Source organism: Excalfactoria chinensis, chromosome 1 (genome assembly GCF_039878825.1).
Source record: "Excalfactoria chinensis isolate bCotChi1 chromosome 1, bCotChi1.hap2, whole genome shotgun sequence".
Classification (NCBI taxonomy): Eukaryota; Metazoa; Chordata; class Aves; order Galliformes; family Phasianidae; genus Excalfactoria; species Excalfactoria chinensis.
In genome coordinates, this window is record NC_092825.1 from 9,550,366 (window position 1) to 9,563,133 (window position 12,768).

Here is a 12,768-nt window from a genome sequence, read left to right on the forward strand (position 1 = left end):
GACCTTTCTCTTCTCCAAGCTAAACAATCCCAGTTCCCTCAACCTTTGCTCACAGGAGAGGTGCTCCAGCCCTCTGATCATCTTAGTGTTTCTTCTTTGCACCCGTTCCAAGAGCTCCACATCCTTCCTGTACTGGTGACCCCAGGCCTGGATGCAGTATTCCAGATGGGGTCTCACAAGAGCTGTGAGGGGGAACAATCACATTCTTCTCTTTGCTGGCCACCCCTCTTTTAATACAGCCCAGAAAACAGCTGGGCTTCCCGGCTGCCAGTGCACACTGCTGGCTCATGTCCACATGAGCCATACATTGGCTTCCTTCCAGTGTATCAACTGCACCACTCAACTTGGTGTCACCAGCAAACTTGCTGAGGGTGCACTTGATGCCATAGTCTCTGTCATTGATGAAGGTGTTGAAGAGCACTTGGCCCTGGACTGACCCCTGAAAGACATCACTTGTGACTGGCCTCCACCCTGACATAGAACCATTGATCACAACCCTTTGGCTGCATCCAGCTAACCAGTTCTTAATCCATCAAACAGTCCATCCTTCAAATCCATACCTTTCCAATTTTGAGAGAAGGATGTAGTGAGGGACCATGTCAAAGGCTTTGCAAAAGTCCAGGTAGATCACATCCATAAATATTGTACTTACATGTATCTGAAACAGGACAGTAAGAGCTGGTAGTCTCTCTCTAGTATCACTAGAATCATACGTAAAGAAGGATTACTTGCATATGAATAAATGAAAGATTATGTTGATGTTGGTTCATATGAGTTCTGTTGTGAAAAAAAGATATTAGAGGCTGGGGTTTGTTCTGTGGTAAAGATAATTTTATTGCCTGTTCATTCAGCTTTGTCCAGCCCAAGAGAAAGCAAGCAGTAGGGGGTAGATAGGCACTGTGGGCACTGTGTCTTGAAGCATTTTAGGTGACATTCTTTTTTTTTTTCTTTTTCAAATTAATTTTTGTTTTCTTTCTCTTCCCTAGCGTGATTATGGTGGTCCCTTGGTTTGTGAACAAAACAGGCTAAAAATAGTAGTCGGTGTCATCGTTCCTGGCCGTGGATGTGCCATTCGAAATCGTCCTGGGATTTTTGTTCGAGTCTCTTATTACTCCCGGTGGATACACAAGATTATGATGACCTACAGAAAACCCTGAAGAACTCAACAGCTTCCATTTACAGAGAGATTTGGGACAGCATAGAATTAAGGTGTAATGTAAAGATCAACCATTTTTAAACTACTTGATAGTCAAGTTTGTTGAACTTCTTTTAATATTTATGGGTGTTATTGGTGTTTTGTCTATCAGTGTTGTTTTATAAATATTGAAGTAACTTACAGTATATGCAAGTATGGTGACATATCTCCTGAAGATACTTGAATGGGTAAAAAATTTTGCAAAGATATTATTACTGGATGATTAATGGTTTTGTACAAAAAGATCACATGACCTCTTTTTTTGCTGCTCTTCAGATTATCTTAGAAGGAGTAACATATTATAGCTTTATTTAACACAACTTCTTTTTATGAGCCATACACTTCTCTTCAGATATGACGATAGTTCTACTGGGAGATGTATAAATCTATCAAAGACAGCATACATGATCCTATTTCTCATACCCCCTTAAGAGAGGTCAAAAAATGTCAATATTCCATTACAAAAATCATCCCTTTTGACTTTAATCTTTTCATTGTTGACAAACTTTGACAAGCCTTCAATCAGTGGAGTTCTCAGAGAAGTCAGTATCACTTCCTGTTACATAGTGCTTATAGTCTCTATTTGTGTACTTGGTCCCTTTAGTGTGAAGGTGGTCCTCTAAGAGAAATCTCAAAAAACTCTCTGGATATGCAAAGAGATGTTGAAATGAACTCGTTAGCAAACTGTTGATCACTTGTTCAAAGTCACAGAACTAACTGTGAATTTACAGTGCAAGAAAGTGTATCTGATCAGATTTGAAAAAGTAGTCTTGATTTGCCACTGATGGACTTTTGCCACTAAAAGGTATTTAAAATAAATATGTCCAAATCATTCTCAAGAGGTAAGTGTTAAAATTGAAAGGATTCTACATATTTATTTAAAAGTAACTCTGATGATATCAGGAAAAAAAAATAAAAAAGTTGAATCTGGCACCTGGATGAAAGACAGTAGTAGGAAAGTTAGATATATATTGATAAACTTTTCAGAGACTTCAGATATGTAATAAGATCTTACCTAACTTTGGTCAAAAAAGTGTCCTTTGTATATCCCTTTCAGGGCAATAAAGTTATTGCAGGGAGATGATCTTGTTTAAAATAGGGAAAATATCACTAGTAGTTAAGCACTTTGTGTTTTCTGCCTGCATGTAAAACTATCATTTCCCTTTATGCTGATTTGGAAAAGGAACAAATAATCAGCATCTGTGAAAAGTGCTTGTTCCATTTTAGATATGTAACTGTATGTCTGGAATTACTATACAGTTAGCAGCTGGCAATACGTTATAGGTGGCACTGACTACCCTGTAAATTCTAGGAAGCAGATACAACATATATCCAGTTATTTTTACTACTGTACATGCAATTGCATAAGTAACTGCACTATTACTTCACTTGTGACAGTGTAATTGTATATGTTTCCAGTAGAAAATTGTAAGGTATATAGATCATATCTAACTGCATAGCCTCTAAGCTGACATGATGATGTAGACATATAAAAGAACATTTTATTTCATTCAAAAGACGCAGGGCTGAGTTCTGTCCTGGCAGAAAGAAACCATTTCAGAAGAGCTGTCATGGTAAACCATTCTCATGTTAACTCACCAAATTATTTTCTTCAGTGGTGCACTTTGTCTACAGTGAGACTCAAATATGCTTGCATCTCCTAGTCAACTAGGATGAATTTCAGCCCAAGCTTAAATCCCTTGGCTTGCTGAGATTTGTGTCAAGCATCCAGCAACATCTACTGGTGCATAGGAAGAAATATTTTAGGAAGCAGAGCATCTGAAATTCCTCCTGATGTAAATAGTTTCTTTGGAACAGAAGCAATTTCCCGTACTGGAGACCTGAAGGTGTGGATGCTACATGGGCAGTCTATCTATCCTGACTGCTTCTGAACCCTTCATATTCATTTTTGTCTCTCTTACTCACAGGCTTAAAGAGGGCAGGATTTAGCCTTTGTATTTACAACTAATTATTGTCATTTATGTAAAGACTGTATTCTTACTAAGTATATACTGAACACAGCATATTGAAACAATTAACTTTTTGAGAGAGACTTTTGAAAACCTCCAAGTGAGTTTTGTTTTCAGTCATTAGTAGAATGTGGATAAAATACATAATTCCATGTTCACTCTTCGTACCCTAGGGATTGTTATGTGCTCACTGTATTATATGTGTAGGCATTTTGTTATGTCTATCTGAAAAATTAAATCTTAAAATATTTTAGTTATAATCTTCTGCTGTGCAGAAGGCTGTGATTTTTATATATATATACACACACACATATATATATATGATTAAGAAATACTGTTTTTTGTTAGACAATGTGTAAGGATTTTTACCTGTTTGTTCTGGGCATCACCTCAGTAAAATAAGTTGTGCAGAGTTGATGCTCCAGAACTTAACATGTTTGTATGCACTTGCTTATCAGGTGCTCTTGCTCTCCCTATCTATATGGAGGGCACACGAGACTCTGAAAAGCAAGGAAAGAGAAGAATAATGATACGTGGTAATGAATTTGTACTTCATTTATTCCTGTGAATATTTCTTGTTGGTACCAATGGTACCGTGCCAGGCAACTGTTATAACAACAGGATTCTCTTCTGAAAGGACACTCTACAGATACTCATTCATTATTCTAACATTTCTCTCTATAATAACAGGTGGGCCTACTCTAGTGTCCATCTAAATTTCTGAAAAGCCTCTTACTAACTTTTGTGGGATCAGGACTTTACTTTGCAGATGTGATTTTGTTCATATTATAATTAAGGGATACAGGACCTAAACTCTTATCTAGGGACGTTCTAAAATTCCTTTGAATTTCATCTTCCTTTTGCTAGCTGCAACTAATCTATGGACTCTGAAAAGTGTAATAACTGGATACAAAATTTTCAAACCTAAGACCTGAGTTTGAGCTACTGAAGTAAGTTTGACTCAATGACTGATTTTCTTTGGGCACTGAAACAGGCTGACACTTCTTCCTTTCCTTAAAAAAAACGTTTCTCCCTTTAAAAAAAAAAATAAAAAAATAATTGTTTTGTTTTTTTTTTTGCCTTTCTTTTTCTCTCCTAAATCTCATGATCCTCAGAGAAACTATAGCTCTCATTGGGAATATACTGATCCAAATCTTTGCTGCTACAGCCAAAATCTTCTGTAGTTTGAAATTAAAATTCTCCCAGGCATTTTGCAAACCTTTGCTGTGTGTAATGCCAGTGTACTTGACAGAGCTACTCACTTGAGCTAGGGTTTTTCAGACAAGGGTCCAAATATACTTCTGAGGGTCAAAATCTACTCAGGCAAAATGTCCCTTGAAATCAATGAATGTGATTATCAAAGTGGGGGCTGAAATTTGCTCAATGCTTTTCCCTACAGCTGTGCACTGAACTACATGCATCCTTTACAACGAAAAGCACACCAGTTCTGGACTTCACAGCTACTGCAACAGCAGGCGAGGCTTTATTGCCAACTTTATGGAAGGCTGGTTGTAAACCAGTTCACTCCCACGAAACCTATATAAAACCAATAGTATTGGTTGTTCAGTCTTCTTTCCTTATCAGTTATTTTCTTCCTCCTTCACATGCACTGGTATATTGTTGTTTTATGAATGTTAGGTCTGCTGGCAGGAGCTGACATGGCTTTTCATCCTAAAATTTTGCAGTGATCCTTTTTAGATACACTCTTGGGCATTTGTGTATGGTGTTTCCTTGTGTGGGGTCAATTCAGGGAGCTGACTGTGGAATTTGGTGTATGATAAGAGTATTTTTTCATATTTAAGTGGGAAAAATAATGCTTCCATTAATGATAACTGACCAAATGCCTAACAAAAAGGGAACACTGTGGTTATAACCTGTATTACGATCTTCTGTAATTAATGGCATCTTCACTAGTTAATAAAGTTGGTATTTTTGTAACCTTGTTTACTCTTATTATTCTTAATAAAATATTTTATAAAAAAGATCAACCTAATTAGCACTATATTTCTTACTTAAAGAAGAATCTTTGGAACTTCATTATTAGGAGGAAGCCTTAGAAAAATGAATGTCTGCCACTCCTAATTTCAGTAAAGGATTTTACTGTGCCAAATAAAAGAGGACTGATATTTTAAAGATCTCCATGCATCCAATACTGAGACCACGCATAAAATGAAAGATAAAACAAACAAACAAACAGAAAAATATGTGATCCTGTTGAACCTCTCCAATAGATTCATACTGGAATTCTGCATAGACAATGACTAAAGCATACTCTGAGAAGAGTAATTTGGACTGAAAAGCTTGTTATTAATCTAAATGTGAACATTTGACACAAAGCTTGTAGTTTCTTACAATTCCACTGTGATAGGTTTGGCATTTAAAATATGTCTCTTAATATGATCAATTACATCTCAGGAAAAAGCCTCCATTACTATGTCATTTAGTATTACCAGCAGTACATAAGTTGATGCAAAGAGAACAAATCTAGATGCTATACTAGATGTCTAGGTCTCTTCTCACTAGTGACATGTGTCAGGACGAGGGGAAATGGCCTCAAGCTGTGCCAGGGCAAGTTTAGGTTGGATATTAGAAAGAACTTCTTTACAGAAAGGGTGGTTAGGTACTGGAATGGGCTCCCCAAGGAGGTGGTTGAATCGCCATCCCTGGATGTGTTTAAGAGCTGTTTGGATGTGGTACTCAGGGATATGATTTAGCAGAGGTTTGTTGTTGTGGTATTGTTTTGTGGTTGTTTTTTAAGAGATAGGCTACTGGTTAGGCTGCGGTTGGACTTGATGATCTTCAAGGTCTTTTCCAACCTGAGTAATTCTATGATTCTATGATTCTATGTACCTAATATCAAGAAAAGTCAACAGCAATTGCTAGGGAAAAAACAAAACAAAACAAAACAATTGTGAAACTTACTAGCATCACTGGGTGAGTATCTTGAGTATCTCTGTCCACTTGAATACTGTCAAGGTCCTATAGCATCATAGCATTCTGATTCAGCAAGTTCAAGTAAGGGTCAGTAAGTTCAAGGCTTGTTTTTCATTATCCAGATGAAATTCTAAGTTCTATGCATTTCTGGTTATGCTGAATTTTTTGGAGTTTAAATACATATTTGCCACAACTCCAACTATAGAAATAATAAGTAATCCTTCAAATGATTTAATGTACAGAGTGTTTGAAGTCGGATTATGAATCTTCCATTGCAAATATTTCATTATTTTTATTTGTAATCCAAAAAGGGGATTGTCTAATTGGTTCATACAATCAGTGGATTTTATGAATAACTCCTGAAACCAATGGGAAGCTTGCCAGTAACTTCAACCATGAAGGCATGCTTTCAAAATCATAAAAATTTAGATGCAATCTGTTTGTCAAAACTTGTTCTTGCTATAGTTTTCAAAGTGTTAAGAATGCTTGTGTCACCTGTCTACTTCCTGGGAGCCATGAAAATTAACTGCTTACACAACAAAGATCTGCAAAGGGATATTGCCTTTCTATTACAATCTCCTGTTGAGATTTTATCTCCTGCAGTTGCAAGAACACTGTACTCTGCAGATGATAAATGATGAAAACCACACAGACTATCAGTACTTGATTTCTGCTCTTTCTTATTTAGCAAGCCTCATGTAAACAGAGCAGGCAATTTAGGAGAGTTCAATTGTGTATCAACTCTGCCTTCAAAAGCACCGACTTCTGGACAGCTATGTGCCAATAAAAACCACTTACAATAAATAGGAAAGAAAACAGCTGGGAGGAAAAAAGCAAATCATAAAAAGGTCAAGACCAAAGTAAGCCCTAAAATGAACAGACAAATTTTTCAGTCTCAATTTTTATACCATAGGGTATGTGGTGTGAAAAGTTGCAACAGAATAACTTAAGAGCTGATTCAGCGTGGTTCAGGACACTTGAGAAAGTGCAGTGACACCATATGGTCACAGAAGATGTTATACGTGTAGATGTTATACATGTTGTGTTTCTATATCTGAAGATCTAATCCTGCTTGCACTGAAATTAATGTCAGCCCATCATCTAGGGCTAGTGGGCAGATCCTAAATCTTCTTCCTGAACCTTTTGGCCATCCTCACAAATTCAGATTATATTAACTGAAAATTTTCCAGATGGTTTTCTTTCCTTGTGTATTAATGTCATCATGATACACAATCTGAGGAAACAAGCATTTACATCAACATTGCTGCTGCAAACCATGTCAACAATTGTCTCACATCTTGGCCATAAATATACCATCTGCTGCTTAGCATTGAGTTTAAGAGTATTGGAACTCCATGTAGCAGTTAAAAAACTACCACACCACATAATTTCTTCTCTCAGTCTCTGTCTTAAATGAAAACTGAGATAAGCAGCTGCTTTACCACAAGGCAGATGAGTACCCATGTCTGCCTGATTCTATCATTTTTTGAAGTTTAAGTTTCTGTTGGAATAGTCCCCACAGAGCATCACTTTTTTCTGCTTTTCAACATCTTCAGTATATGTCTCCAAGAATACCTATAGGATGTGAAAAACTCTAGCTATCAGGACATCCACACAGATGTTCCTAAATTGTGATCAAATGTATTAACACAAGGGAAATGTAGATGCTAGGGGCTTCTACATATTCCACATCAGTGAGGCTCAGTTATCTGTGGGGAGATGCTCTGCAGCCATCCATTCCAAACTGTTCATAATATCCAGAAACTTGCACAAACTGATACAGATTACATGCGGGCAAATGACCATATGTGCACCACACTCATTCAAATGCATGCATCTGCCTTTGCAGTGTTATCTAGCTGATAATTCAGAAGTCCTTGGTCCATGCAGATACTTCAGGAGAAAAGTTACAACCTGGGATTTCTCTATATTCCAAAATGCCAACTGGAATTCCTTGATTTAGGAATAGAACAATCTGAGGACTGTTTATTTTTGTCCAGTGATCAAGAATAACAAGAGTAGGCTTAATTGTGACACTGAGTGGTATGAATTTTTCACATCCTGATGTTGTGCACTTGTGATGGCAGAATTCTGTAATAGAAACCAGAACTGTGAGTGAGGGACTTTTATGCCACACTTGCCCTCAACTGGTTTTCTTCATTTCCTGCTCAATCTTTTCAGTCCTAACACACAGAATACATTGTCCAGTGCCATGGCTGGGAGAAGAGCAGTGTGACTACCTGGATAAAATGCACTGAAATTAGTTCCTACAAACACACTATATATACATAATAGCTGGTTCAAGCCAATCCATTCGGTTCTGCCCTGGCAGCCTGTTTACACATGTATTTGTGTATGCATATTTCTCTCTGTGTGCAAGCACAAGTATTGCCTGAAGCAGTATATAGGCCCTCTGCTGCTTATTGTCCTGGAAGCAGATGAATAGACTCGATTAGTATTCAACCAGCTCTGTTCAAGTTTGGACTCACCAGTGCAACCGTAGGCTGCACATCAAGGCCCTAAACGAACAAGCTTAGCCCTGGTTCTAAAGGTGTCCAAACAGTCTAGTGAATCAATACTAAACATGTGCACCCACAGTGTTTATTGAAATGGTGAACAGGCCCTTAGAGACCCCTCCAGATGCTTTTTCCCTTTTATTGCACTTTAATTGTGTTAGTTATCAGTAAGGGCAGGGCTTAGTGCTAAGTCTGTTTTTAAAGCAAAACGTTTTCCTGTAGAAACCTGCTTCCTTACTAGAGCACTTTCTGGGCTGCTATCCTAATCAATTCGGTTATGAATCTCCTCTACAGTGCTGGATGCGTTTTCCAGGCTGACATCCTACTTTATCTTAGCAAAAAGACTGTAAACATGGTATTCTTTAATTATCTCTGGTTCTACTTAGTGTTATTGACTTTCTAGTCTATGCAATTCCTTAACGCTAATTGTTGAGTTTAACATTCTTCTGAAGTTTTCATTTAGCTGTACCTTTCTTTCTTGTTAACAGATGTGCTTAAATATATATATTTTTTCTTTAGATAACCTTTGCATTAAATCTACCTCCAAATGTTCTTATCAGTGAGTTTTCCATCATGACATACTGATCCTACCAACTCTGTCTGCAAGAGTATGTCAGTTTTACTACCATGTTTGATGGAGACCAGGCTGTTTTCCAACTGAAATCTGTTTGTTTTCTTTCCAGCCTGCCTCCCCAGGATCCCTCTCTGTGTAGTTTCCTCTGGAGAGGTAATTCCCTGCCTATTTGATTATGGATTGTGCATTCCCTTTTCAAAGCAGCAGCAGAGTTTTGTACTCTTCCACCCTGTCAGTGTTAGGGCAGACTTCTGAGAGGCTGGTGGTCATGGCAATTCCAGACTCCACACTGAGTACAGAAATTGTTTCCCATTCCACTGACGAATTCTTCACTTCACAAAATATTCCTTACCTGTAAAGCAGTTTCTAATTAAATACAGGAAGGAGTCTGTGAAGCTCGTGTGAGCTCAAGTAACCAAGATTTACTGGAAGACATCTCATCTGGGTACCAAACAAAAATTCTGGATGTGCTTCTCTCTGAAACATTTAAATGCAGCTTTGTCATTCTCCTATTCCTCTGAATGTTTATTTAAGATACTTAGCACAAGACTTCCCCTCCTGGAATGGACGCAGAGGAGCTACTGGCATTTGCATAGGCACAGTGTGGCCCAGGAGATTCCTCAACACTGTTAACAAACAAGAACACAAATTCTTTTTCTTCTCAGATGGGTTTTCTTGCTCATATTTGTTTGCTTGCTGCTTTATTATTCTATTTTAATGCTGACCAGGAGAAAATAAACAAGAAAGAGTAAGACTGGTGCAAGTGATGTGCTTGAACACTGAGTAAGACTTATGGCCTGCTAAAGGCAGCATTTTGGAAAGCTTTTCTACTCGCTCCCCTCTTGGCAGTTTTATTGCCCTACTTAGTTGTCTGAAGACATTCCACTTTCTCTGTTTCAAATGTGCCTTCTGCATTATATTCTTAGTAAGATCAGATGTGATTAAGTCCTTTTTTCAATTATTATTTTTCCCCCCCACTCTGCATTACTGTCTGTGTCTCTCAGCACAGATTCAGCAACAGTACTTCTATGGCAGGACTTTTTTATTCTGCAAAGTACAGAGAAAGTTATTTCTTTGAGCATGATCACACCATGTTGCATTTCTGCATTTGCCTTCCTCTCTTCAAAGACCATGCCTGTAAAGACTAAGCTCTATTGTGTGTGTGAGAGAGGAAAAATAATACTCACTCTAGGAGAGACAGTGACTTTTAGAAGATATTTCTCCTTATACAGTTTTTTATTTCTCTTCAAGATGGGCTACCACTTGCACATGAGTAGAGAAGTAAAGTCTGACTTGAAATAGAAAAGTGCTGTAGAGACAGAGCTGAAAAAATATTTTCAGGGCTACACCCAGGGAGATTTATGAATAAGAAAGTAGGACAGTAAATTTAGTTCTCAGGGCACCAAGCTGTAAGAAAGTAGCTTAGGAATCATGCAGGTTTTGATCACAGCTTATGACACCTGTTGCTGTTAGGTCTATTTCTCTGGATGATCCCCATATAAAAAGCAATGTGGAAAGGAAAAATTACAGTATGGCACTGACTTCCCTGAGGCAAGCCCTTAGTACATGAGGTTTAAAGACATTTTGGTTTGGTTTGATTTGTTTTCTACCTGCAATGGGAAGATGATTGAAAAAGCAGCTTGAACCAGTTTATGTCTGTGTGTGCACTTAGTCAGGCTATTGAATCCAATTTAGGAGATGAAAATCAAGGGAAGAGAACTTTAAAAAGCAATGTTTTCTTTCAAGCCACATCCTTTCTTTATCATTTTCCCAGTTTCACACGTTCATTAACAGTGGAGATATACTGCAGAGATAAAACAAACCAACCCATCCAAGTTAGAACGTATTGCTATTTGACTTAGAAACACTCCTTTTAGGGCTTAGAGTCTATAAAAATCACATCAAGAGAATACTGTACTCTGTGGTCGTGTTTCAGTAAAGCTGACAGGAAATCAAAACTGAAAGGATTCTTCTGTAAAGCCAACTTGCTGTAATTGAAGCCAGGGGAAATATATTTATCTGTTTACTTAACTAAGAAGAAAGAAACAAAAACATATTTTCCTCCAATAGTACAGGGGGATTAGATTGTTATTAGTCACTTGTGTGCTGGATTTCCCTCCAGAATCTTTCCTAATATTTTGTCTTCAGTTCAAAACAAACACAATATCAGCTCTAAGGAAATTAAAATATTTCATAGTATATAAAGACCAGGAAGATCTTCAAGTACCTGACATTTCACTTTTAAAGCCCAAGGGATATTGCCTACTATTTCACATTATTGAGGATGGCCCTCGAGTAGATTTTTTCACAATAAAACACTGTCTGACTGCAATCTGGCACAAAACTGCAGCTGCGGAGATGGACAGTCTGTGTAGTGGTGTATTAAGGCATGACTAAATGGGCTAGAGTTTCTCAAAAAACCTGAAAGTTTATTCCAGTAAAGAGATAGCATGAAGTAGAATTGATCTGATTACAGGAGATTCTGTCACCTTAGTAGTTATTGTGATAGGTGGAAGAGGGTCTGTCAGCTCTGTCACATAGGATTAATATTAATATTCATGCAGGTGATCTCTAGAGTTCTATCTCTAGAGTTCTAGATTCAGTTAAATGATGATGTGAAGTATAAAAATATTCTGAGATATGTCAAGGTCAGGCTCAGCAGCAGATTTTGTCTTTGCTATATGTCTCTGATGATACAGAGGATACAGAGCTGCCATAAATTTCTTCAACTGCTGTACAGTTTTAGGCTGCCACATAGCAGTCAAAAGCAGCTGGCAAATCTCATCAGAGATATTTCATTTGATTAATTCTTGTGTATGGACAGATGTAGTACAGTCTGTCAAACCATGAAATTATATATATATACATGCATATATATATATATTTATATATATATATATATAATTTCTCTGCTGCTAGCTGTGTGAGGCTTTGGTAGCTGGAAGAGTACAAGAATCAACAGTGGATATTTCTCCTTACAGGATATCTTTGATGTGAATCCTAACATAACTGCTTTTGGACATATTGCATGACAGAAAGCAGTCAGTTTATCATGTACAAGATAGCTGACCAAGATAACTAATACATTAGGTTTCGTCCAATTTAAACATTTCACAGCAGGAAACATCATATGTCTAGCAAGAGAAGAATCTGTACATTTTATCACCGTCCTGTGTGTTTCTAAGCTATTCAATTCTGTCATAATGTTCAAAGTGTTGAGAGAGAATCTCATGTAGACTTTGTGATATTCATTCCGTATACTTAATATGCCTACAGAGATTTAGTCAGAATCAGTAGATTATTCAGCTCCTGACACATTTAGCACCAAAATGTCAACATGAATGGATAACACAACCCCTTAAGATCTGTTTTGGGTCCCTTTATAAACATACGCTTAGTTTCAAGCATAAACTTAAGTTCCATTGAAAAGTGCCTCCCTTTGAGGACACAATTAAGCCAGTTACATTTGTAAAGTACTGTAACTTTGGGTGAATGTGGGTACCAATTGCAGGAGAGACTTGTTTATACAGTACCTAATCCAGAAATACCATAAACATAAGTAAGAGTTTCAAAACTGAC

The 12,768-nt window shown here is 37.4% G+C and overlaps 1 protein-coding gene across 2 annotated transcripts in view; it reads left to right on the plus strand.

Moving 5' to 3' along the window:
- HGF (hepatocyte growth factor) overlaps window positions 1–5,057 on the plus strand; it is a 61,177-nt gene extending 56,120 nt beyond the window's left edge. For both annotated transcript variants that reach the window (XM_072342554.1, XM_072342555.1), the window contains exon 18: window positions 987–5,057. In XM_072342554.1, coding sequence (XP_072198655.1) covers window positions 987–1,157 — 171 coding nt within the window. In that variant the 3' untranslated portion in view covers window positions 1,158–5,057. The remainder of the gene's footprint in view (window positions 1–986) is intronic.
- The last annotated feature ends 7,711 nt before the right edge of the window (window positions 5,058–12,768 follow it).